This window comes from Gadus macrocephalus, chromosome 9 (genome assembly GCF_031168955.1).
Source record: "Gadus macrocephalus chromosome 9, ASM3116895v1".
NCBI lineage: Eukaryota > Metazoa > Chordata > Actinopteri > Gadiformes > Gadidae > Gadus > Gadus macrocephalus.
In genome coordinates, this window is record NC_082390.1 from 1,243,433 (window position 1) to 1,271,000 (window position 27,568).

A 27,568-nucleotide genomic window follows, 5' to 3' on the forward strand; every position below is an offset into this window, starting at 1 on the left:
AAATATCGGCCCCATCGCCGCAGTCGTCATCAACCGGGCAAAAATACAGAAACCCTCTCCCTCCCTCCCTCCCTCCCTCCCTCTCTCCCTCCCTCCCTCCCTCCTCGCTCCCGACCCGGGGTGGCGAGGGAACGAATGTCTCGCGGCGGTCGCGTGAGACGGCGTGGAGCCGAGTGCGCCGCGGCTGTGATTGTTTTTTGATGATCATGTTTCATCCAGGTCCCTCCTCTTTGCCGAGACCTCAAAGTTCTCCCACAAAAAAAATATACAAAATAAAAAATATCCCTAATCACTTGCGTCGATGTCTCAAGAGTGAATTCCACACGTGAGAATGTGTCTCCTAAATGTCCTAGATGTGCTGTAGTGTGCAATATCTCCCCCCACCTCCCTCTCTTCCTCACCGAGTCGTAAAACACATTCCCATCAGCAGCCGCCGCCGCCACCGCGGTGCGATTCAGCCAACGTCGTTAATATTCATCATATTATTTGGTCACAAAGGAAACTCATCTGGCTGAAAGTCACAGATGTAATTAATGAAGTGACCCCATAGGTCAGCGTCCCTCCATTCACCCAGTGCCCGAGCGCCTCACACCGCTACACACAGAAGGCACCCCACAGACACACAACATCCCGGCCTCGTGTGAGTACAGATATACAGACGTATGCATATTTACACACACGCACGCACACACAAGGCAGGGGTGTGTGTGTGTGTGTGTGTGTGTGTGTGTGTGTGTGTGTGTGTGTGTGTGTGTGTGTGTGTGTGTGTGTGTGAGAGAATTCACAAAATGGCTTCGCCCCATGTAAAGCAAAAGGAGAAGAGACCAGGGCGTGCACCACATCTGACTTTATTTTACCTCAGTGGAGAAACAGGGGGAGGGGACACACACACACACACACCAGTAAGGGTTTGGTGGTGGGGGGTTAGGGGGGGGGGGTAGACATACTAATACCACTGGAGCAGGACATAAGGACAGGTGCACATCACAGGTATCTTTTTGGTCATCACTATGGCAACAACATCTCCAGGAAATAAAAAAAGGAAAAACCAATAGAACCGAGTAGTTTTACCTACAGTAAGGACAAGGGCATCCCGTCACCACGGAGGACCCAATATGTACATCTTCCAGTCCCGAGGGTTAGGGAGGAGCGGCTGGACCGACAGCAACAGGAATGAGCATGGAAGGAATCAAACAGACACTGCCTCGGTCGTATTTGGAATGCACGTCTTTCTACGGAAGAAAAAGCTCATTGGTGTCGCCGTAAACATTGGTTGGTTTAAAGAGCGAAACGTTGGACTTTAGGGAAGCGGGACGTCTGGGTCTATGGTTTCAGTAGAGCCGTCTGATCTGGACGAATGGACATTGGGAAAAACAAAAAGAAAGGCAAATACTATATTGGTAGAAATGTTAGTTTCATCAGTTAGCTGTTCTGTATCAAAATAGGTTTCATCATTTGTGTGTGTGAGTGTGTATTGGCTAAGAAATAGAAGTATTAAGGCTGTAACGATTTCAGTCTTCAGTCAGAATGTTAAATAAGATGATGTTCAGTACAATGCACTAAAAAGAAAATGTAACCTAGCTCATCTTGCTTTTGGTTAATATCTCAAGAAGATTCGTCAATACACACACGGGTTAATCAGCACCTTAGAAAGAAATCCTAACCCCATTTATCTACCGGTGTATTAACTGTCAAAGACCAAAAAAATCGGTATTACATTTGTAAATGTGTATCGTTACAACCTTAATAAGAAATGTTTTTCAAAATAAAAAACGTAAATAACAATTGCAAAGTGGTAAAAATCGTTTTGTTCAGCTCTTTGGGCGACGGATATTAGATAGAGAACGGCAACGATGGAATCCAACTCAGAACATATGCATGTGACAGAATAACGTAGGCATGTTATCAACAGCTTCAAGGTATCTTTACAGTTTGTAGTTATTAAAGCCTAACGGGTAAAGCGATCGGAGCATGCATCTTTCTACAGTATTGTTAGAAACTACAGTACATTAGCAGCAAACTGGACATCCTTAAGGGCTGAAGTTCAACACTGGTAAGAAAGAAAAAAACAGAATAACAAAAACAAACCGCAAATTCTTTTTTGAAGAGGAGTAAAACTTTTCAACCGCTATATTACAGACTGCCATGGCTCTAGTTTGGTGTTTTGGTTACAGTCTCCAGTGTGCTTATTGAGAGGCAGAAAACAGTAGCTTAAATATAGGGACTCTTTCCTTCTTTAAAAATAGCAACACGTCGTCAAGGTAAACAGTAGCGCTTTTTTGTAGTTCATACGGTAAAGTATCATCACGTCTTTGGATTTTTGTCTTAAAGCATTCATTATTGTTTAGCTATTATTGTTATATTTTCATTATTACAGTTAGAATAAAAGACTGGTTGCAAATAAACAGGAAAAAAAGAAGGAAAGAGAGGAAGAGGAAAGAAGTGGAAAAAACGGTTAGAAGAAGAAAGACAGGAACTGAAGTGTACAAAAATAACATTGATAACATCCAAAGTTGGTTTTTTTTCTTCTCTCTCTCAGTTTTGCGCGGGCGCTTCCCAATCCGAAGGAACGGGAACTGTTTCACAAACATCCAATGAGTCAACCATACAAAAGCTAAATACTGTACATTTACCCCTCACACTATTAAACACTTTAAGTCTTAATAAGGTTTGTGGAACAATCTACTACTCAAGGAGGTGAAAAGCTCAGATCTTTGAATTACAGAGGTGTGTTCATTAGATATCTTGTAATACTTCCGGGTTAAAGCATGCCACTTCTGTTGTGAAAACAGAAAACTGTTATAGTAGTATTATGGTCACCTTTGAAAGAGAGCCAAGTTGAACTGTAGTCCTGAGCATAGAAAGCTTTACATTGAAACACATAACATTGGTAAGCCATTGGTATATTCAAATAGTAAGGAAAGGCAGTAAGTCACCTTACCCTAACATATCAAAGCTGTCATCATTTTTCTCATAATCATGACACTATTATATCGAAGCAAGACAGTTTTATCTCAATCCATACGATTTTTATATTAAGAAACTATTACTAAACACACACAATGTAAATTCGAGTTTGGTTAATGTTTTCATATACAGTATAATGGTTGAGTGCTATAAAAATAGTTTGTCCTTTTTGGGACAAACTGGCCTTTGCTTTCTGTGCTATTTGGGTCATTATCCACTTAAGGAACATACACGGTGTACACAGATGTACAGGACAGAAGACTCATCATTGGCTTGTGGAGCTGGCTCACGGCACCAGGTCAGTCTTTTGGTGCGATGCGCAGCAACGCTAGCCGCAGGTTTCACCCACTTATTTCACAGACGTCAGCGCTGCATTTTTGAAAATGAAAAACCAACATGTTGAAACTAAACCCACAGACATGTAAAATTTTGGTTACGAGCTTTGGAATCTGAGACAGTAAAAGCTCTTTGTGAATACCTCAGTCCATTTCAAGGATATTCCTTTTTTTTTTTTTTTTTTGTCGTTTTTCCTTCAGTTCATCGTCATCCGTTGACTGCTTGTTTTTGTTTTTTTTTCCCTTCAAGTTTCTCTTTTGGAGTTCTCCTATTTACACTAAAATCTCTTTGACAATTCTTTTCATTCCAGTCGAGTCGCGACCGGCTACATGCTACACAGCTAGCAGACGAGAACTGTCTGTAGAAGGGCCCCGTGGAGAGCCCGTCACGGAGACTAGAGAGGTAGACAGCAGGTCTAGCTGGGCAGTGAGGTCACACACTTGGAGAATGTTCTTTGGCCTCTGTGGCATCTGGTTGTTTAAATAAATACGGCGTTTGGTTTTGGTTCTGTGTCTGGCGAGACATGGAGGGGTGTAGTTCTCGAGCTGGGGGCGGGGGGGGGGGGGGTTGGGGAACAGGCAGGGAGAAGGACGTTCGATGAAAAGACGAGGAGGAAAAAAAGCTGTGTGTTCGGGTTGGAACACTCTCGTACTTTGGGAGTTGAAAGAGCTTCTTTGGGCCGTTGTGGCGCCGCCTCTTTGGGGTGTTCAGGGTTCTGGTTTGGCAGCAAAGCGGGACGGGGTACGGGTTGACAGTAAGGTGTGAAGTGGGGGGTGGGGGGTGTGCGGTGATGTAGGTAGGGGGAGGGTTTGGAAAGAACTTAGTTTGAGGAAGCAAAAATGATCCCTGTGTGCCTCTCTAAGCTCTGTCTCTCTCCCCGGCGCCGGCAGAGAGCTCCGACTGCTCTCGGTCGGCGGGGTCAGAGCTCATGCTGCGAGCCCTCTTCTCCTTGGCTCTGGCGTTCTGGAACCACACCTGGGCAAAGGGACGCATAAGGAACACATTAGTTAAATACGGTCAAATTAAACCTCCGTAAATTAATGCCTTTTGCACCCCAAGATGTAACAGGGAGGTCGCTGAACCAGACACCTTTCCAGGTGCCTGGTACCTTGACCCGACACCCGAGCTACTCTTCATTTCCAATCCATCAGGTCAGATGACAGAAATATATATATATTTATTACACGGGTCTTTTCAACGTTCCGTTCACTTGCATGGGCACTTCACAACTTCCGGCGGTCAATTATTTTTGGATAATTCATTGGCAACGGATGAATAATGACCGCTGTCAAGGTAAACAAAAGGACTTTTTGGCCTTTGGTATCACTCCACACGCAGTCCGGTAACTTGTCAATGTAATAAGCGGGATGTGCATCAACCCAAGCGCTGTCGGTTGCTAAGCGACGACGTCAACGTCTTGGGCGGACTATTTCTCTGCTGATCAACACTATGAATGCTGGTGACAAATACATTGTAAATAAATTGTTTTGTTTTGGGAAGTAGCCATGTAATAAGCGGGATAATGTAGAGAACTTTGCCGGTCATTATCGAAAAATAAGCCCCTTCATGGCGAAGCAAGACACCTCCGCACAGCGGAGGTGTCTTGCTTCGCCATGAAGGGGCTTATTTTCTCGATAATGACCGGCGTTCTATACATTATCCCTTGCATATATTTTTTATAAATCCAACAGCAGAACCGCACCTGCACCACGCGGTGGGGCAGACCGAGGTCCTGGCCCAGCGCCTCACACTCCTGCCGGTTGGGGGTCCGGTGGCTCCGGTAGAAGTCTCGGAGCTGAAGCACCTGGAAGTGGCTCATCTGGGTCCGCTGCCGCTGCTGCTGCTGCTGATGTTGGTACTGCCTCTGGGAGAGGGTCTCGCCCCAGTCTCCGCTCGGACCCCCGACGCCGTCCGGGCTCAGCGACCCTTGTTCGGCCACGCTGGAGCCCTCGTCGCATGGGTACTCCTCCTCATCCTCGTACGTACCTTCTTCCTCGGGGCTGTTTGGTTCAATGGCGGAGCAGTGGGAGGGCATCAATGGCCTCGCGAGGCGGTCCTTGGGGCTCATGACGTAGCCCGGGTTGGGGCTGAGGCCGCAGGAGGCAGACGGGCCGGCGTTGTCCAAGAGAGAGGCCATAGACATGCCTAGCTGGCTGGCGGAGCCATTACTGACAGACAGGTTGTAGCCCGCCCTCTCGGCCTCGGCCCAGTGCCGTGACCTGATGTGGGCGTCGAGCGCGCTCTTGACCTTGAAGAGAGCCCTGCAGAAGAGGCAGCGCAGGTGGTTCAAGCCCAGGCTGAAGCTGGCGCCCGTCGTGGTGGAGCGGAACTGTCCTTTCCTCTCTCTGGCGCGAGTGTTCTGAAACCAAACCTGCAGAAAACAGAAAATGTTATTTCGTTATGAGTGTGACTTCATGCGAGAGTGAACCGCGCGGAGAACATCTTCCCGAAACGTACCTGAACCACGCGTCTCTTGAGGCCGACGTCGCGCGCGATGCTCTCGAGGACTCCCCGGGTGGGGTTGGAGTCCTGGCTGTAGCGTTGGTACAGAACCTCCAGCTGCTCCGGTGTGATGGTGGTCCTCTGCCTCTTGTCCCTCCTCTGGTCGTCCTCCACCTCTCTCCCACCTCCCTGGCCCTCACAGCTCACGTCGTTCAATACCTTTGAACTCGGCTTCCCCGAAGACATGGACGCATGAGGCAGGCCCGAGAGGCTGTTGCTCAGGTGATCCGAGAGTGTGTTGTTGAGGTGCAGGCCGTTCATTTGGGGAAGCATGGGATGCGCCGGGTTCGGGTGCATCTGAGACATGGCGCTGGCCAGCAGCTGGCTGGCCATGAGGGTTTGGTTAGGGTGGATCATCATGTAAGGCATGGTTCGGTCTGAGAAGCCAGGGTGCATGAGCTGAACCTGGGACTGAGCGGCCAGCAGGTGCCTGGTCTGGTGCTCCTGCCACAGCTGTGGCGAAGGCAGAGACATGGGGCAAAATGAGCACTGGAACTGGGTCGGGGTTTGGTGCTGCAGGGAGCTCTGTTGCTGGAGGTGGGCGGACCGGCCCGTGGTAGCGTCAGGCATGCAGGCTCTGTCCGTCTCACACTCGGAGGGAGGGTTGAGAGGAGACTGAGCAGGCCTGTCTATGGCTGGAGCAGAGCTGGGACGGGTGTTATCTTGGCTGAACGGAGAGGAAGTTGGAATACTAGCTTTCGTTCTATCACAAGATGAACCAGAAGTGTGTTGGGGTTTCTCTGACGGTGGTTCTGGCTTAGGCTGGGGTTTAGGTGTTGGCATTACTCTTGTACAGGCCTTATTTTGGTTCTGTTTATCTGCTTCTGGGATCTCGCTTTTAATTTGTAAAACTGGTCCATGCATCTTCTCAGCTTGAGCTGCTGCAGTTTCATCCTGCATCTTACCAAGCGCGTTTTGCTTCCCGTTGACTATCTCATGTTTACTCTCTGTGCGATGAGTTGGAGAATCTGCATCAACAGGGGAGTCCGCATGGGTGTAATACTCGTACGCCAAATCCATGGAGTTTTCATTCTGCCTGTCGCCACGGCCCTCCTCCCCACAGTCATCCTCCGTGTCATTCTTGTGCCCCCCGCGGCTTCGCCTCTGGGTGTCCTCCACCTGGGCCCTGCCCTCCGGCCCGTCCTCTTCCCCTTTCTCCTGGCTCTTACGAGCCCGCTGCCTGGCGTTCTGGAACCACACGACGATGACCCTGTTGGGGAGGGACAGCAGGGCAGACAGCCTGTCGTACTCCTCCTCCCTGGGGTAGGGCGTGGCCTCAAACACGCTCTGCAGCGCCTCCAGCTGGCGCTCCGTGAAGCGGGTTCGAGAGGACCGCCGGCCCCGGTTCGGCTCCCCACTGGGGGGGTCCGTTCTCTGGGGCTGTGGGGAGTGGTTGGTCGGCAGACCGGGGGAGATGGACGACGCGGCCTCGGTGAGAACCTGCAGTAGTGCCACTTCCTCTGGGGGCTCATCCAACACCGTGGTGGGAGGGTTGTTGAAGTTATAGGGGGAATCCTTGTCTCGCTGGCGCTCTTTGAACAGGGTGTTGCGGAACCAGTGTTTGATGACCTTGTGAGGCAGCCCGCACTTGGAGGACATCTTCACGACGTCTTCATCCCCGGGGAGGCTGTTAATGTCAAAGTGTTGCCGTAGAACACCCAGCTGCTCCTCGGAGATACGCGTGCGTGGCCGCTTGCCTTGCTGGGGGTCGTGCATGGTGGACGTTCCTTGAGGATGCTGGAGCACAGGGCTATGATGCGAGGGCTGAGCTAGCATCATGTGGTTCATCTGGGACTGTTGGGCCAACAGAGCGGGGCCGAGGTCGGCCTGGTTGGAGAGCAGTGTGGGGCTCAGCTGCGACTGGTACAGCTTTGCCATCTCAGACGTCAGTGCAGAGTCCAGCCAGGGTTGGGACTGAAGACCCATGGACTGCATCACGACAGAAGGAAGCAAGGGCATGTCCATGGGGAACGACATCGGGGGCATGGGGAGAGAAGAGAGGGGGAATTGGGGCAATGGAAGAGAAAGTTTGGGTAGGCCCATGCCCTGGGGGGGTGTTTGGGAGATCGCTGGAGGAGAGGGACTTGGGAGGGGGCCCTCATGTTTTGGAGAGGCCTGTGGTTGAGGAGATGGAGAAGGAGTGCTTACTGGGGTGGTTGGTGGTAAATCGCTGACAGGAGCGAATATTTTAGCGTTGGGCTCTGAATCTGTAGCAGGTTTTTGTTCACCTGGTTCTAGCCCGGGCTCTGGTTCTGAATCTGGTTTTGGTGGAGCATCAGCAGGTTTTTCATCAGACTTTGACTCTGCGAGTGGGTAGAGTTGGTCATACTGCAGCCTGTACTCTTTTGAAAACTTCTCCAGCACCGCAGTGGGGAAGAGCTGCCTGTGTAGGTACTCCTGGTGGGTCTTGAGGACCAACGCATCTGAGAACATCTTACCGCAGTCCAGACACTTTTCCTTCTCTTCTTTCTGCAATGTTTCCTGTTCCTTCTCCTTTTTCTTCTCTAATGAGCCATCAATCCTTTCCCCATTCACTCCTTCCCCTTTTAGGGTTCCCTCACACCCTTCAGCTTTGCCAGCTTTGAATTCTATGTAGTCCTTCATCCTCATGTCTAGATAGGCCTGCTTCTCCTCAAGGCACTTGTGTCCCTCTGGCACCATGTGGTTGATCTTCAGCTGGTGCCTCTGCCTGCTCTGGATGTATTGCAGTGCCAGTTCGTAACCGTAACTCTGCAGAAGGCTTCTGAGTGGCTCCCCGTTCGCCGCAGCGTAGGGAACCCTAGGAGGGGGACAATCAAGTCCTAAGCGCTTGTAGGGCGAGCAATCGACCTGATTCGTCTCGTCCCTCTGCTTCTCGGCTTTGACGACGTGGATCGTGCCCTCTCTTTTCTCTTCCTTGAGACCAGGTATGTTGTACTCTGGCTCGCTCTGGGTCATGACAGAGCCACCACCGCGTGGCTTCACCCTGCCCTCGCTCTCCACACTCTCGTTTAGCGGGGTCTGAGCTGAGGTTGGGGTTTGCCTCTGGGTGGGTTTCTCTTCCACATGAGGGGTGGACTCTCTCGCAGCCTTTGGGTTAAGCTGCTCCATCAGGGCAGTGATACAGGAATCGGTCTGGTTAAGTTCTAGGCTCTTAAGAACTAACTCTGGGTTAAGCTTCATCTCTCCAGAGAGGTAAAAGGGCAGCAGAAGTTGCTGCTGCAGTGACAGAAGGTTATCTGGAGCTATAGAGAAGTGCTGCTTCAGCAGACTCTCTGGTCCTAACTGCAGATGTTGCAGCAGTGCTGGGTTAAAGAGCTGAGACTGAAGGAGGGACGTGTGCTGTTGTAACTGGGCCTGCGCCTGGGCTAACTGGTGCTGTTGCATAAGCAGTATCTGATTCCTGGATGACAGCAACTCGGCGGACCTCTTAGCCAGCTGGCTTTCGGCCTGGCTGTGAAGGGCTTGCTGGGCCTCGGCCGCGGTGCTTAAAGAGATGGACGGCGCTACGAGGTCGGCCTTCTTGGCTGACGGGATGCTCGCGGAGGTACCCTCACTGGTGACAGCGGTCTGAGCTGCGGTGGAATGGACCGGCGCCGGAGCGGTGGAACCAAACGCCGGGATCTGCGGTGCGGCGCTCTGAGAAGCGCGAGCTCTGGTCTGGTGGAGGACGGAGCGTAGGTGGATGTCCAACGTGGAGCTCTGGCTGTAGCCGACGCCACACAGCCGGCAGCGGTAGGGTCGAGGGTCTGGGCCGCGGGGGGGGTCGGGGTGCGTTTGGCCGGGGCCGGATTCCTGCAGGGCCCGTCGGGCTCGGTGGAGGTGGGAAACAGAGTTGAAGTGGACCAATAGGATGGTCTTCTGGGTGAAGGATTCTGAACATATGGTGCACTTATAGGGCCTGGCGGGGTCTAAATAGCGGTCCATGGTTGGGTTTGAACCCTTTTTCATATAAAAGTTGGGTGTGGGTTCCAATCCAGTTTCGGCCTGGAGGCATTTCCCCAAATCCAGAATGTTGTCTTGAGCTCCACTAAACCCGACCTGTGTCTCCTTCCCTTCCACCTTCCTTTCCTCTGCCTTGACCTCCTTCTTCTCCATGACCAGTGCTTCGGCCTCCATGTCATCATCCTCTTCCTCGTCTGCTTCCTCGCCCACAGGAGGCGATAACCTAACGTCCTGTCCGACGGCCGTGAGCTCCAGCTGGGTTTGGGCGGAGTGCGGCGGCATGGGGGCGCTCTGGGGGTTCGCCGAGTCCAGCTGTGAGTGGGTGTTCTGCATGTGCCTCTGCAGGGCCTCCTGACTGCGGCAGCGTCTCGCACACAGGGGGCACTCTGTCGCCGCCCGCATGGCGTGGTACTGCCAGTGCACCTGCAGCTTCTCCTGGGTGGGGAAGGCCAGGCTGCACCTGCTGCAACGGAAGCGGTAACCATGGCGATCGGAGGGGGGAGGCGGCTCGTTGGGCGGGGAGGAGGGGGGGTGATGGCTGGGGGGGGGAGGGGAGGGTCGGCTGTTGGCGGGGTGGGAGGCGGGCTCTTCCAAGGGGGGAGTGAGGAGCGCGGTCACGTCTTTGGGCGTGGCTTCGTGTGCCTCCGTGCTCTCCCGGAACTCTTCTGCAAAAGGCAGACGGTAGCGGACGTGATTTTTGAGAAACATTTTTTACATAAAATAATATTCAATAATATATAATTCTAATTTTTTTTTTTTCTTAGCTATCACTATAAAAACAAAATCAGAATTTACAACATATTTGATATTTTCACCATTCTGGTTAAATAAAAATCAGTTTATACCATCAGTGAGTATAAGAACCATAAGAACCTTGATGCCCACCTGTGTTTCTCATATTTTCCACGGTGGTGGGGGAATTGGAGCCATTTGTGTTTATGTTGTTATCAGAGTTATTCTTTTGGAAATCCGTATGATAATCGTACTCCATCTTGGTTTGAGTCTCCAGTTGATCCACGGATGGTGCAACCTGGAAACAAAACAAAGTAATAGTCTGTCAATATACCGTTTATTTTTCAGAAAATTGCCGTTTCCTTCCCTAAAAGCAATGTAGAAAAATTGAATGCGCCTTTATTTCCTAAATGAAACATCATAAATAAAACATGCGACGTATTACATTTGCAGACAGGAAGACGTATAACGTCTTCAGACTCCCAACATCATAAAACATTTACTTGTGTGAACACGTGAGTGAGTAGTTCTATCTTAAACCTGCGTTTTACAGCACACAGCTACGCCCTCCATGTTATAAGAACTATACGCTAGGAAGAGATGTGTAGCCGGCCTTCAGCTCCTACGACACTCTCCAACGTGGCCCCGGGGTTTAATAAAGCTTTACCGAGCTGAATAATGAATTTATATAAAATTGCGTCTCATATAAAAAACGAGAAAAAAAAAAACACACAGCTACCGAGCAAATGCTATATTGGAGTGGGCAGCTAGCTAGCCTAAGGAAAAGGACAGACAGCTAAAGATGAGATTTACATGACAAGAGTGTTATCTGTCTAACAGCTTTAGAGAAAAAGGCACACACGCATGGTTGTACACACACACACACACACACACACACACACACACACACACACACACACACACACACACACACACACACACACACACACACACACACACACACACACACACACACACACACACACACACACACACACACACACACACACACTGAAGGTCAGGCTTAATCTAGAGAGCATAATTGGAAAGCAAGGTACATAATGGCCATCATCACCTCAGCCTGAATTAATGAACCTCAATTACTATCAGAGGGAGTGAGGTTGGGAGGGGGGAGGGATCATTTGGGTGGGGGGGAGGGAGGTGTAGAATATGAAAAAGGAGGAGAGGGACAAAGTGGGGAGAGGGGCTGAAGGACGGAGGGAGGGAGGGAGAAGGAAAGAAAGAAAGGGACCAGTAACAATAAAATAGAGACGGTCGTGGACAGAGAGCGAGAGAGGGGGAGAGAGCGAGAGGGAGAGAGAAAGAGAAAGAGAAAGAGAAAGAGAGAGAGAGAGAGAGAGAGAGAGAGAGAGAGAGAGACACACAGAGACAGGGGCTAAAATCAAGACAGGGAGAGGAATAGAGTGAAACGGAGCGAGGAAGGGAGAGAGGGAGAAACAGAGAGAGAGAGAGAGAGAGAGAGAGAGAGAGAGAGGGGGGGTATAATCAAGACAGGGAGAGAGAGAGTAAGCAGGGAATAAGATTGCGGCAGGAGGGATAGGAGTACTGGTGGTAGGGGGAAGGTAGGGGAGGGTGGTTGGACAGGGAGGGGGGGGGGGGGGGGGGGGGAGGGCAGAGGGGAGAAAAGGGTGAAAAGCAGCCAGTGAAGTGGAGGCGAGGAGAGGGAGAGACAAAGGCTACTTAGCATACGGGCCAGGGAGATGGCGAATGGTGATGTGGATAGATGACCAGGCTTTGTTAGCCAAAGAGACACAGTAAAAAGCACCCCCCCCCCCCCCCCCCCCCCCCAATCCTCCCCCTCTTTTAGCTTGACTGCACTTCTGGTAATAGACGGCTACTTAAACATGCATTATAGAAACACTGGCTTTTCCCTCATTCGCTCACTCAGTCAAACCATTTTCTCTCTCTCTCTCTCTCTCTCTCTCTCTCCCACCTATTCTCCCTTCCTTGATGACGTCCGTGCACATGCACCAAGCACGGCTACATCAAAGATGATAGCAGGGAGCTACTTAAGCATGCATTAAAAAATCTCCCTCTCTCCCTCTCTCTCCCTCCCTCTCTCTCCCTCTCTCTCTCCCTCTCTCCGGTGCCTTCTTAATGGAATTGTCTGCCTACATTTCACTCCCCCCCCCCCCACCTCCCATCACCTTGGTTTCTCATTTTCTTCAGCCGTGGAATGAACGAGGGCAGCAAACAGAGAGCGCTGGGCGGACGCGCGCATGCAGACGTGTATCGACACACACACACACACACACACACACACACTCACCGCGCTGATCAGCTTGTCCACGCAGTCCTGGGCGACGCTGTGCACGTAGGTGAGGTGGTGCCGGAGGGCGGTGAAGGGCAGCCTCACCTGGCACAGCGCGCACTGGGCCGTCTGGAGACACAGCAACACACAACACACGGTTCAGACCGGGAGGAAGGCACTCCTTCATCCCTGTATCCTGAGCGCCCCCTTTTTTTAATGTTTATTTTGATGTGGTTTTTATGTTTGGGTGCGTTTCATTAGTGCGCCGGTTTAATTAAGTGAAGGGGCTTTTCGTCGGCTCACCTGCTGGTTCTCGTTCTGCTGGTGGATTTTGGGGCGTTTGGGGGAGGGGGGCTCTTGGTCTCCTCGCTTCCAGAAGATGGACGCTTTGCCGGGGGCGTGGCGTTCCTCTTTTCCCTCTCCGTGCCGCTGCGTGCGTCTCCTGCAAGAGGGAATGATAAATAAGATGAATGCGTTTTGTTTTTTTCTCGTTTCAAATCCAAATTGGAAATGTTTCAAACGCGTTCAGGCTCGCTTGTTTCATTCACATTGTTCTATATAATTATTTATCGCAGGATATTAAAAAAAAGGCGTATGTGGCTGCTGTTGTATTTACTGCTTACAAGGAAATGCGGAAACATAAATTATTTTCCGTGTGCATCAGCTATACCTGAGGTCTTTCGAGAATTCTGCTCGACCCCCAAGTTGCGCGTGTCTTTGGTTTGGACCGGAGGGCCTTCGTTTGTCTCGCTGGAAGTTTCCATATCCTCGCTCGTCTCTCCTGGGGGGGCGGAGCAAGACAAATAATGAGGTTATGCATACATAATCAGTGAGAATGTTCACAGTAAACCCCAGAGCTTATTGTATTTCATATTACTCTCTGGACAGTAGCCTTCAAGAAGACCAATGTCTCTGGGCCGCACTGCACTCCGGTGTCGTCGCTGTACGCTATTGATCAGCTATTGATTCTCCATTAGATTCCCCTCAGAGGTGGAGTGGAGTTAATACAGTCTTAGAACACATCAGTTTACCCCGATGAGACTTAATCCACACACACAGCGGGACCCGATGAAGACTTTCTCCCCTTAACAAGTGGCTAATGGGAAGTCTTCATCTGGCACTTTTCCATAACACAGGACATCAATTCCTTAAGTGTCTCCCGCATTTAGGATTAGTGTGGACTAACCCGTGGTTCTGGAGCACAGAGCCCCGGCCCATTGATTACCAGGTGCTAGTTAGCTACTGTCGAGGCTGATTGGGAGTGCAACAAGGATTTGTATCGACTAATCAATTTGCCCAATCAATACCTGACCAGCAGCCATGATTCATTTTCTCTCTCTTTGTGTCTTAATTCCCTCTCCTGACACACACACACACACACACACACACACACACACACACACACACACACACACACACACACACACACACACACACACACACACACACACACACACACACACACACACACACACACACACACACACACACAGGCCCTCACCTCTGACACAGTCAGGGCTTTTCCTGATGGTGAAAATTGCTGCCAGTTCCTCTCCTCCCATTGGCTGCAGCTGCAGTAGCCCCTCCCTCTGTTGGTGAGTGGCAGTCTGGCTGTGTTTGAGCAGCTGGACCTTAGAGGAGGAGGAGTGGCTGCACAGGAGGCAGTGGAACTGCCACGCACCCCCGTCCACGTCGCCATCGTACTGCTGGAGGAACTGGACACGAGGAAGGAAACGTGAGAAAGACGACAAACATACACACAAACAAACATCACACTATCGTTTGGTTTGTATAAATAACTCTGTGTGTGTGTGTGTGTGTGTGTGTGTGTGTGTGTGTGTGTGTGTGTGTGTGTGTGTGTGTGTGTGTGTGTGTGTGTGTGTGTGTGTGTGTGTGTGTGTGTGTGTGTGTGTGTGCGCGCACTGACCCGGTACACGCGCACGCTGGCCTCGTGGTGGCCGCTGAGGGCGTGTCCCCGGAGCTTCTCCAGGCTGCTGGTCACGTAGTCGCAGAGGTTGCAGCGCAGCTGCACCGGGTGGCCCTTGGCCACCAGGGCAGCGGCCTCCTCCGGCGCGCGGTCGCCGCCCTCCCGCATGTGGGCCGCCAGCTGGTAGCGGGCGCGGTGCCGGTCCGTCTGGCAGTGCAGGGAGAAGTTGGCCCGCAGCGGGGTGGTGTAGGCGCACAGCCTGCAGTGGCAGCCCCCCGCCACCAGGGAGCACCACTCGGCCTGGGGGAGGGAGCGCGCCGCGGCCAGGTGCCGCTCCACGGGCTCCAGGCCGTCCGAGGAGAAGCTGGAGCAGACCAGGCAGTGGAAGACGCCCGGCGAGAGGCCCCCGCCACCGGGGGACAGCGGCGGGGCCAGGGGGGGGGACGGGGAGGGGGACGGGGACGGGGTCAGGGTGGAGCCCAGCGTGGCGAGGGACACGTCCGGCGCCGTCGGCCCGCTGCCGCACAGGCCCAGAGGAAGCTCGCCGCCTGCCGGGACACAAAGGCAAAGATTAGGATAAGATGGGCATCACACGGGGGCATCCCGCCGCAGGCCTGAAGGGGCGGAGCCTGAAGGGGCGGAGCCGGGGCGGTGGCGCGGCTCACCTGCGCTCTGCAGGTGCTTGAGGCCGGGCGGGAGGCTCCGGCAGTGGGACAGGTAGAAGCCGCGCTGCAGGCGCAGCATGTTGTGCGTGTGCTTCTCGCTCGTGGTGTGTATGCGCAGGTTGCGGGCGATGCTGGTCTCGTAGTCGCACACGTCGCAGCGCCACCGCTTCCCCGCCGCCGCGTGCCCCTGCGGCGGCGGCGGCGGCGGGGGCGGGGCCAGCTTGGCGGGCTGGCTGGGGGGCGGGGCGTGCAGCGGGAGCGCCAGCTTGTAGACCTGCTCCTCCGGCGAGTGGCTCTGGGAGGCCGCGCCGCCGCCGCCGGCGTTGGCGAGCCCACCGCTCTGCACGTTGTTCAGGTGTTTGTCCGACTGCATGTGGATGCTGAGGTTGCCTTTGGAGGAGGTGGCATAGTCGCACGCCTCGCAGCGGTACGGCTTGTAGCCGCAGGCGTACGTCTCGCCGCGCGCCAGGCGGGGGTGCGCCTTGCCGGAGACGCAGTAGGAGCACGCGCCGCCCGTGCCGCCGCCGCCGCCGCACACGCACTTCCCCCCGGCGCCGCCCCCGGAGCACACGCACCCGGCGCCGGTCTCGGGGTGCTTCTCCCGCATGTGCAGCTGCAGCGTGTGCTGGGACTTGTAGTGCCAGTTGCACTTGGGACACTTGAGGGTCTTGCAGGAGTTGCGCGAGTGCATTATGGTCATGTGACTGGTGAGGGAGCCGGGGGAGAGGTCGTGGCTGAGGGTCCGGAGGACGCCGCCGTCGCCGTCCTCGTCCCCCGCCCCTCTCTCCGGCGGCCCGTCGTTTGGTTCTGGAGCTTTGGCGTCGCCGGGGGGGGGCGCGGCGGAGTGGGGGGGGGGCCCGGCCGGCCGTTGGGCCTCACCGGGTCCCGTCGGCGGGGAGGGCGAGGCGGACCGCTGGGAATTAAAGCTCAGGGGGAAGCCAGAGGTCCAGCCGCGCCCTCCCTCGGTGTCTCCCGCCGCCGTCTCGCTCGGCAGGGGGGCGGAGGGGGGGGGGGCCGGGGAAGTGCTTTGGAGAGGGGGAGCGAGGAGGAGGAGTGGGGGGCGGGGGCAGGCAGGGCTTTGGAAGGGCTGGAGCTCTGGCGTGGAGGGCGCCTCCGGGGGACACTGCAGCGCTGGAAGAAGAGCTATGCTGGCTCAGTTGAGGTAATAAAGAACATTTGGATTTGGTTTGGCTTTGGTTTGAGATGGCCTCCTCTGTATCCTCCTCCTCCTCCTCCTCGTCCTCCTCCTCCTCCTCCTCGTCCTCTCTGCTTCGGAGGGCTGCCGGGAGGAGACCCCCTTTAAAAAACACCCCCTCGTCCCCCACAATGGCGCGCTCCTCCTCGCTCCCCGTCCCCAGCTCAAACAAACAGCCCTCCCTGCTGCCCTCCTCCTCCTCCTCCTCCTCCTCCTCCTCCTCCTTCATCATCGTCACCCCCTGGTCTTGACTCCCAGCGCCCCCCCCTGCTCCCGCCGCACCCCCCAGGGTCTGCTCTCCGGCCGGGGACCCCCCTGCCCCCTGCGGCCCCGGGAGGGGCCCGGCGGGGGGCTCTTTGGCGGGGGCCGTGGCGGCGGAGGTACGCGAGGACGACCCCTGCTCGGGGACGACCCCGGGGGTCAGCAGAGGAGGCGAGAGAGGCTGTGGGTGGAGGTCGACGGCGGCGGCGGCGGCGGTGGCATCCCGCTCCTCCCCTCCGTCCCCCCCCCCCTCACCGCGGTCCATGCCACCGGCTACAGCGACCACACATCACTGCCACACCTAGTGGGGGGGGGGGGGGGGGGGAGAGGGAGGAGAGGGGGAACGAGATGAATAAGGTAAATATTATTGCATAACAATGTGTGCCATTGATTGGGGTCCCTGGACAGCATGTGTTCGATACAGCCTTCACAGTGTGTAACACCGCCCGGTTACTCAAGGGGTAGCTTCAGCCCTTAATGAGAAAATCAATAAGACCAGGCTAAACTCGGTGGAGGAATGCTGGGGTAAAGTCTATGTGGGGGGTCTGTAATATTCCTTAGGGGTTCGAATTATAGAAAGAACTAAATTCTTCTAAACTAGAGGCCTTTGTCTAAATTGGCTTGGTTAGATAAAAGAGGATTGACGAACACTGAAGCCACGTTAAAGGTCTGCTGGAGTAGGATTGCACATCAGTGCAGGGCAGGGATACTGTGTCATGGGGAATATATTGCCGCTCCATTATACACACATTATTTTACACTGTAAACAACACAAGTGGACTGAGTCTATTTTTTTAAAGGAATCATTTAATTCTACAACTAAAATGATCACAATGATAAACATCCAATGTAAAGGAAAACACAGATAAAAAAAACAAAGATAAGTCCTTATTGGTTTTAATTAAATATGTTGGGTTGGGTTTATGGTTTAAATTATCAGCCAGTCTTCGTATGCTTCAGTTCTGGGGAAATCAAATCAACAGAAGACATAGTGTGGTTCCGTCTTTGCACAGGGTTTCTGTAGGTCCCAGCCTACGGAGCTTCGTCAACAATGGGTTCCCATATTAAATGGACCTGTCACCGGGCCCGCCATGTCACCTGATTGATGTATGGCAGATTAGAAGAAGACTGCTCCTTATCTCCCTCTCTCTGGCCTACACTCTCATTACTGACCCCTTTTTTTAATCAAGGAAAGACCTTAATGTACCATTTCACCTTCTCCTCACACCCCCCTCCCACCCCTTCTCCTCCTTTCTGCTTCAATACCCCCTCTCTCTCTCCTGAACCCGCACACACATAAACCCCCCCCCTCCTCCTCCTTCTCCTCTGCAGCTGGGAGATATATGGCTCATATCGGCGCTCTGATGGTGCTTTAATGTACTGTGTTTATGTCACAGGCCACGGACCCTTGGCCAATACAATACTGTCCCTCTTTCCTATGGCTTGGGCACCGAGTTGGCCTGCCGCTGTCTGTCGGTCTCTCTGTCTATCTGCAACGAGAACAAATCAATCCCTAATCTGATAAAGATTTTCATTTACCCTGCAATCAATAACTCGGGTCTATCGGCAATGTAACTATTTATACAAGCATTCTGGCTTTCCTATCGATCACAAGCACGGGAAACCATCACTTAACATTGTGCATACACATCCCTCCCTGCACATGCAATGTGATTCTCATCTTGCTGATTTACCAACCACAGACAGGCCAAGACCTGACTAAGGCAAAATAGTAAATAAAATAAATAAAACAAAGACAGGCATAGCTGGATCTTACTTAAAATAGTAAAATCAAACATGGCCATGTCTCCACCTCACTTAACATTGGTATAGGCTAAATAAAAATGTAATAAAATAATTGTTAAATTAAACAAGCATCGTAATGGCCATGGCAGACTTGGATATTTAGTAACATAGTTAACATATCTAGTTAACATAGAATGTTCACGTTATAGCCTAGTTGTACATCCATGTTATACTATCTTATTTTCTGTGTGTGTGTGTGTGTGTGTGTGTGTGTGTGTGTGTGTGTGTGTGTGTGTGTGTGTGTGTGTGTGTGTGTGTGTGTGTGTGTGTGTGTGTGTGTGTGTGTGTTTTAATAGAATAGAAAGGAGGAGCGACAGAAAGAGTGAGATAAAGAAATACGCCTATATAGAGACAAGTGTGACTATCTACTGGAAATGCGATTTTGTATATCGTAAAAATACAAAAATGTATCTTTAAAAACTGAACTGAAATGAAAGCAAGAGGCCTGGCGGACTATATCTTTAAACGAGGAAATGGACATCTGTCACAACAAGGTAATAGCGTTAAGTTGTCTGTATTTCACCCCAAAATAATCACAACGTTAAAAGGAGATAACTTGTGGTGCCGTTCCGTTTACTCACTGCCAAACCTCGGAGGACCAGCATCTGCGAAAGCCTGCAAACTACTTTTGTCTTTGTTTACACCCCAACGTAGCCAAATGACCATTCGTCCACAACAGAGGAACCGATCTTTAGTAACAGGTGAACTATTCGGCATGCAGAACAACAGCCCAGAATAACGTACGACCGGGTGCTTCACTGGCTCGGTATCATTTCGTCGCGTTGTCTTCGGTCGCTACATTTTGTAAACAAATTCCCACTTACATGTCTGCCGCGGTACTGGTTAAAGGCTCCGTGAAACGAATGTGTAGTAATCCAGAAAACAATCGCAGAGAAAGCCCACTCATTCCTTTCGAATGGTCCGAAACGTTTCCTGGACGGGAAGGGGAGAGTGGTCGGCGGCCGAGTTAACAACAGTGTAATTAAAGCTACATGTAGGCTACAGTAAACACAACGTGGGGACGGAGGGGTGCGCGAGCTCCAGAGGTAGAATGAGTTCTGATCATTGAGGAGAAAAAAACACTTGGCTCTTTATTCCTGCTAATTAGTTTCCTTCAAAAAATGGCTGAGATTACCCTACTGCGCATGTGCGTAATTGCGCAGACACTGCTAATTAGCCCGTTTCGATCAATAGGATTCCGCGACAGAGAAAGAGGGAGGGGAATAAGCGACGGACGAGACCGAATGGAGAGAAGGCGATACTAAAATATTCGAAAGTATGCAAAATAAACTGAAATGATATTATTGTTTGCAAACATATGTGCTTTAGGTTGAACGAGAATGTAGCATTTCAATTCGGTTTTTACGTATTTTCTTTTGCATACTTAAGCCATGTCTGTGTTTTATATGCAAAAGTGTTGTTATATATTCTAAAATCAGTTTTTTCGAAACCGTATTACTATTAAGAAAGTATAAACGTATATGTATATTTTGCTTATAGATATATTCACACATTGATAATGTAATGAGTGGCACGCACAGGTACAAAATATATTTATTTATTTTCACACTTAAAAGCCTCTCTCTGGCTTATTCTAAACATAAGACATAAAACGTTTTTTTAAAACAAAGTATAATTCATTTGCCCTTTTCTATTTTTATTATCACAGAAGACATGTCCGAGAATGGTCCGATTTTATTTGTCTCCACCCGTCCCTCCATGCGACTCGGACTATTGTTATGATAATTCCATTGTGGGTTTCATGCTAGATGTGCAATCTGTCGATCTCTATGCCCATATTTTAGATGCATAATACTGCACCTAGTTTTGTAAGATTACATTTCTGCCCTTTATTACAGGCTTTGATTGACCAAAGCCGCCATCGGCCTCAGTGACCTTCTTTTGTTTTGCTTCACCTTTGGTTTTGCATGACACTGGTTTAAATGGTTTTTCTTTCTTTTTCCATTTTGGGTATTTTTTCACTCCATGAAACGTAACTGTTGATGAATTATTAAGCCCTACCATTTATTGACAAAAGTAGTAACAATGACATTTTTTAACCCCTCAACAGCCTATATGCCTACATTAAAAATACTTTACAACAGAACAATCTGATGTAATTGACAGCATTATTATGCATGTATCTAAATTCCAGCATATTCAGAAGCTACATTTTAATTTGTTGATTTTATCCATTGGTAGGCCTTACATATTTTATGTTTACAGAGCCCGAAAGGACATGATATGGCTTGTGTGTTTGTGTGTATGTGTGTGTGTGTGTGTGTGTGTGTGTGTGTGTGTGTGTGTGTGTGTGTGTGTGTGTGTGTGTGTGTGTGTGTGTGTGTGTGTTTGTGTGTTAGTGTGTGTGTGTGTGTGTGTGTGTGTGTGTGTGTGTGTGTGTGTGTGTGTGTGTGTGTGTGTGTTTGTGTGTTTGTGTGTTAGTGTGTGTGTGTGTGTGTGTGTGTGTGTGTGTGTGTGTGTGTTTGTGTGTGTACGTGCGTGTGTGTGTGTGTGTCTGTCTGTCTGTCTGTCTCTGTGTCTGTGTTTGTATGTGTATAATGCGTATGTGTGAAAGGATATTGCATATACAGCTTTCATTTATTTTTCACAGGCTAGTAAAATAAATGATCATTTGTGCTGTACGACATATAATTGTATTGTGCTACTTTTGAAATAAGTGACTAAAAGCATACACAACAGGAAAATTGCATACCATTCTATTGTTTTAATATTACGGTAAAGTGCTGTGTAACTCAGATATTCATTAATGTATAGTGGAACAATTATTTTTTATTTTCTCTCTCTATATATATATATATAGATATACATATAGTCATAGTAGTTTTTAGATTTTTTGAATGTTATCCATTATTCAAATTGATTGAGGAAATACCCTGAATGAACACACACACAATTACTCCCTCACCGGAAAACACACACACACACACACACACAGACACACCCACACACACACACACACACACAAACACACCCACACATGCACTCACACACACACACACACACACGCACACACATAATTCAAGCTCACGAATGATAAAGGACACTGTGCTATATAGGTATGAGGCAGGGTGTGTGTGTGTGTGTGTGTGTGTGTGTGTGTGTGTGTGTGTGTGTGTGTGTGTGTGTGTGTGTGTGTGTGTGAGAGAGTACGTGCGTGCATGTGTGCGTGTGCGTGTGCGTGTGCGTGTGCGTGTGCGTGTGCGTGTGTGTGTGTGTGTGTGTGTGTGTGTGTGTGTGTGTGTGTGTGGTTGTATTTGTGTTTGTGCCCCCACAGTGAATGTCGGCCTATGTGGCACTCTGTGTCTTCTCATAACAACATCCCTGGATTGGAACACCCACCTTTCCTCCCAATCTGGTTTGCCGTTACCCATTTTTTCATGATTTAATATAAATAAAATAGAACAGATCATGTAACACATGTATTGTAACACAACCCAACACAATGCATACAAAACAATATACAAAACAATGTCTGCAGATGTAAATTATTGAAGATATGCTCTAATCTGGCACAGGACAGTAGGATAAACTTACCCCTAAGGCTTAGCCATTAAAAATGACGATATATGTTGTTTTTAATAATGGTCGAATTAAGGGAGATGTAAATGGGGTTATCTCTCTATCACACTCGGACCTTCTTTTCTACACACACACATATTAACAAACACTATGTTTACCATGCCCTCGGGTTTATGCCATAGGTTATTTTCATAGCAAAATATACAATGGTTAGCCCTTCAACCAATTTACCCTGTCACGTCTAATGGAGCAATTAACCACGGCACTTCGCCCCGGGCAGGAAATCCTACGCACCCCAACTCCAAACTTGTCTTTATGACATTTATATGACAAAATGTGGGGGTATCGGCGGAGGCCTATGACACCTTCGAGGGTCCTTAATGTCAGCGTGTCGCAGGCCCCCTCCCCTCTGCGGCCCCAGGGTGCGGCATAGAGCCGGTACCATATATCACACACAGGAAACGCAGGGGCCCTTTCCAACGGCTGAGGGAGCAGCTTCCTGCTCTCCAGCGGGCCCATGGGGTAACGTTTTGGCCTCTGAGAAATCATCATATCCATATGCATGTTAAATCTCTCCGTTTTTATTTCAGTCTCCCTGTCTATCTATCCCTCTCTCTCACTCAAACACACACACACACACACACACACACACACACACACACACACACACACACACACACACACACACACACACACACACACACACACACACACACACACACACGGACGCACACACACACACACAAACACACACGCGTATGCACACACGTGCCCGAGAGGATGCACGGACGCACACATTGAAGACACCCAACCTCATCCAACTAGCGTTCACTTGACCTCTCTCTTCATCTTCCCGCTTTTTTTGTCTTCAAGTCCCTCTATCTGAGTCTTTGTTGACATTACCCCTGTCCTTCCCCTGTCCCCAAGGAGCCAGTAACCTCCCCTGCAAGTGCTTCCCCTTCAGCTGTTGTCATAGTAACTTGTGGGCTGGTCGACATGACAACTACACCATGGTCCAGTGATACATGAGACACAGAGGGTGGGGGTGGGGGGGCTCGTGGCCCCTTTATATAATTCCTTAGTATGATATATGTTTATATATCATACTAGGTATATACATGTTTTCGGAATAATTACAGATTTTATTATTAATATTATAAATATGATTACAATTATACATTATATAAAATATATAGATCGATTTTTCCTTACAAATATCACGATTAATCATCATATTTTAATCGTTATAAATATTAAGTAGTTTACATTATGATTTGTATTACAGAATTTTTCATTATTTACAATTGATTATTATTTTTGTATTATTTTGATGATTGTTATTATCTTACCTATGCAGCTATCTATCTATTTATCTACCTCTCTATCATTAATTCAACAACCATTTTATTCTTGGGTCGCATGTTTGGTCATGGTGTGACGTGCTGAAGATTGAATGTATAAATAATGTATAAATGAATATACAATCCTTCATTCTCCTATTTCTATTTTTATGTTTGTATGTACGTATGTATGTATGTATGTATGTATGTATGTATGTATGTATGTATGCATGTATGTATGTATGTATGTATACGCAGTATGTTCTGTATATATCAACTATATGTTTACATATGTATGTGTAAAAATAATACTTTTATGAATGCACACTAATTCAATAAAATAGTCAACAATACAGTTTATACAGTTCAACTGAAATAAAACATGCAATGCATTCAGTCTGTTCACAACCAGACAACATATTTACATCAGCATCTAGAATTTAACTTGCCACAAAAGCATCCATCCATTTGCTGAATTTTGAATCGACTTCACAGCACATTCGGCCTGACCATTCCGTTCTAACAATCACTCTAGATGTATTTTTATTGCATAGATGCAAATAAATCTCTGGAATACATGCTAGTACATAGTATACCTGCAGTGCTGTACTGAAAAAAGGTATAGCAGTGAGTAAGTCAAGTCTGCATCCTACGGGTACTGCTGTGATCTGTTGTGGGGGAGGCGGGAGGGGGGGGGGGGTCAACGGTTAATGGCACGCAGGTCATTCAAGTGGGAATGACACAAATAAATGTGTGGTTGGACATGAGCAATTGAAATGTGCATTTGAAATGTGCATTCATAATGCGCAATTGAAACGTGCATCTGCTGTGTGCAGAAACAAATTTGGAAATGTGCAGAAATGAGAGTGTTTATTGTTCTAAAAAGGCATTTCGTTGAATTAAGGGTAACACACATAACGTGTGAATGTTATGATGCCTTAAAAAAACATTTGTTTTGAACACTTTTTATATGGTTTTCTTTACAGTTCTTTATCATTTAGGGAAAAGCCTATTGATTTTATTTACCATTCCCAGTTGACATCTATAAATAAGTTTCAGTTGGTTATCTGTTTCTAAATGTGTTGTTATCCATCATCATTCTTAGATTGTATTTTTTTGGAGAATACATCATGCATTCATTTATCGTTTGAAATCATGTTTTCATTATTATTCTTGTTTCTTAATATTGATTATATTGTTGGTTTCTTATTTATATTAGGAGTATTTGCGGTAGAAGTTTTATTCTTATTAGTAGCAGAATTAGTAGCATTATTATTATTATTATTATTATTATTTGTAGTAGTAGTCGTAGTAGTATTAAAAATGTGTTGTCCCTATCTCAATTGAACATTCTGCAGGTATATTTCATTTGAAGCTACCCAGATAGTTTGTGTGTGTATATGACAAGAGTTTAACTCATTTGTTGAATTTATATGATTATATTTTCAATTTTGTGGGCAGATTCATTTGGATATGATTAGTTTTCCTTCGGAGAATAGTGGTTTGACTGGCCTTTGTGCAAACAGGCCCTGCATTGGTTATTATTTGGTTTGGGTTGCTTTGCTTTGGTCTTTGTGCAACCGGTCCTCACATCTTATAATTTTTTTCGGTTTGGTTTGCTGGGATTTAGCTTGGTTTGTGTTCTTTGTGCAACTCAGGCCCTTACTGGTGATTTTTTTTATTTGGGCTGCTTTGGTTTGGTGTGCAGCAAGGTTGTTATAATTTGGTTAGGTTCAGTTTGGTTTGGTCTGTGTGTGATATACAGGGCCCCTTCTGGCTAGACTGATCACACATTTGCCATGTGTCACAAATGAATGTGAAAAGAAAATAGTACATAATAATACATGAATGTGTTGTGTAACTGGGTTGTGCTATTTTTTCTGGATGGATAAATGTCAAGGACATTTCACTGCATAACTACCAATGCCCTTGTAATGTAAAATTACTATTTCTGTTATGATTAAATGTATTATTCCATTCACAATGAACGATATACCAATACGATCCATTCATGTTTGGTGTAACCTATAAAGAACAAACGGAGAAACAGAGGGGTGATGGGGTACATGTTTTAGTGGTATATATTTATTTAATTAAATATGGAGCGTAACACCGGCATATCTGAACAATCACGCCACTTGGAGGCCAATCCCGGTAACTGAACGGAACGTACAATGCGTTATCCTTACCCAGTGGTCCTTACCGTTCACCGTACATTCGCGGAAATGTTCCCTGGATGCAAATGTATTTGAGCAGCTTTTTAAATACTACTCTGTGCATTGTATAGCCTACAGTGCGCGTATAAATAACCCTTCCCACTTGTTTTTTATAAAGATTTACACATGGACGATGAATGGGAAGAAGAGGTGATACATTCATAAATTATTACGGTAGCAGCATATTGCACTTGCTCGTGTTGCTAACTTTGGGAACTGACTATTTTCCTCATTCATTTCAGGAGCAGCTGGTTGTTGTGGAGCTGGCAGGTGTAATCAGCAATGATTTTCTTTCCAAGTGCCGCGGTACATGCAATATACTGGTACGTTTTTCTCTTTGGTAAAAACATGCGATTTATTGTAGGCCTATTGGCTACAAAGCATGAGGTAAAGGTTATTTTGTATTGTGGCCAATTGTTTCGTTCGTGTTGCAGGACATTGACAGTGATAAGCCCATGATGCAAGTTGGACCATATGTATTTGTTGGAGAGTATGAAGGTAAACAAAATAAATACTTCAAAGATTAGGTTAATCTACATTTATGTTACCGTTTAGGTATGTTTTTATTTAGGCAACTATTTAAGCCCTGCACATGTCTGTAATGGCTACAATAACTTCAATATAATGTAAATCTTTAGCATGTAACATTTTGTAGTAATGAACTAAATGTGTTATGTTTCATTTTAATAATTGCATCAACTTCCTAACAGATGCATTAGGCACATGTGTGCTATTCGAGGAGGGCTCACCCAATGGTATGTTTCATGATTTCAGACTTGTTTCCTTCCTTGACCGCTTGCCCATGTCGTTTGTTTCACTAATCTCATGATTTCCACATGTCTCCAGGAGACACCAAGGAGAGTACCGCAGACCTGAAGTACAATGGTCATACTGTAAAAAGACTGAAAATGCAACGCATCTTTCTAACGGAGAAGAAAGATGAGAAAGATGACGAGACTAGCACAGGTGGGACAAAGGGCTCATACACTAGCTAGAAGGTCTACCATGGCATTTTATTCATTTGATTACAGTGGAAATGTAAGACAATAATCAAGTAAATTAGGAATATTATATTAATCATGTTAAGCGCTTGGTTCCCATTTGTTCCCAATGGTTCCCATTGCTAACATAAAATGTTTCTTCATAATATACTGTATCTGTTTGTGTTGGCTCTTCAGAACCTGGACAGAAGGATGGGACTGACTGTGTTGAGGCCCAGGACTCCTTGGATAGTAGCCATGAGGAGAGGTCAGGGGAGCCACAGGAGAACACTGCAGATGACCCGACAATGGAATGACTCCGCAGTCATCCTGTCCATGCTCATACTGATCATTATTATCAACTTTCTGATCTAGATGTTTTTCATTTATTACCTATCTTTTAGCCACACTAGTATGGTCTCTATTTTTCGTGTGTGTGTGTGTGTGTGTGTGTGTGTGTGTGTGTGTGTGTGTGTGTGTGTGTGTGTGTGTGTGTGTGTGTGTGTGTGTGTGTGTGTGTGTGTGTGTGTGTGTGTGTGTGTGTGTGTGTGTGTGTGTGACAAATGTTGAAAAGAGCTAATGTTTTTCTGGATTTTAGAACGCTTGGAAGATCGTAGTATCTGCACAAGGTATTAATTTATGGGTTCATTTTGTTCTGAGTGCAAGGGAACAAATGTGTTATGAATTTTTAATTCCTTAATAAGGGATGTTTATATTGTATAAATCTTAATATCAACCTGTATATTATGAACCTTTTTTACAACCCTCATAAGGCGATAGTTAGTAATGAAAAATATAAATAACTTTTCTACTAAAGTCTGGTTGTATGCCTTTTTATGTCACCAGTAGTAGTATTGTGACTTGGATATTGTTCAGTAACTGCAGAAGTGATATGTATATTGTTG

General features: G+C 48.2%; 2 protein-coding genes across 3 annotated transcripts; one reads left to right on the plus strand and one right to left on the minus strand.

Annotated features, from left to right (window-relative positions):
* Positions 1-722: 722 nt before the first annotated feature.
* On the minus strand, positions 723-19,969 carry zfhx3a (zinc finger homeobox 3a). The gene is given in 13 exon segments (XM_060060113.1): positions 723-4,278; positions 5,006-5,674; positions 5,761-10,394; positions 10,615-10,759; positions 12,752-12,862; positions 13,037-13,077; positions 13,080-13,175; positions 13,404-13,514; positions 14,235-14,448; positions 14,661-15,208; positions 15,326-16,343; positions 16,345-17,082; positions 19,412-19,969. Coding segments are annotated over 12 exon segments (8,406 nt in total). The 5' UTR covers positions 17,047-17,082; positions 19,412-19,969; the 3' UTR covers positions 723-4,161.
* gtf3c6 (general transcription factor IIIC, polypeptide 6, alpha) lies at positions 18,885-27,479 on the plus strand. Of its 2 annotated transcripts, XM_060060117.1 has the most exons (7): positions 18,885-19,081; positions 25,802-25,833; positions 25,926-26,006; positions 26,118-26,181; positions 26,394-26,438; positions 26,530-26,649; positions 26,862-27,479. In XM_060060117.1, the coding sequence occupies exons 1-7, from the start codon at positions 19,018-19,020 to the stop codon at positions 26,978-26,980; spliced, it is 525 nt and encodes a 174-aa protein (XP_059916100.1). In that variant the 5' UTR covers positions 18,885-19,017; the 3' UTR covers positions 26,981-27,479. The 2 variants fall into 2 exon arrangements, with proteins under 2 accessions (XP_059916100.1, XP_059916101.1); XM_060060118.1 differs by lacking the exon at positions 25,802-25,833 and having other exon boundaries at positions 18,938-19,081.
* The last annotated feature ends 89 nt before the right edge of the window (positions 27,480-27,568 follow it).

Excerpts from the sequence above, each read along its gene's own strand:
- gtf3c6 (XM_060060117.1), top strand. The coding sequence starts at position 19,018 with ATGAAAGCAAGAGGCCTGGCGGACTATATCTTTAAACGAGGAAATGGA. Across the intron at positions 26,182-26,393 it reads ATTTGTTGGAGAGTATGAAG|ATGCATTAGGCACATGTGTG; the intron begins GTAAACAAAATA and ends ACTTCCTAACAG. Across the intron at positions 26,650-26,861 it reads AGATGACGAGACTAGCACAG|AACCTGGACAGAAGGATGGG; the intron begins GTGGGACAAAGG and ends TTGGCTCTTCAG.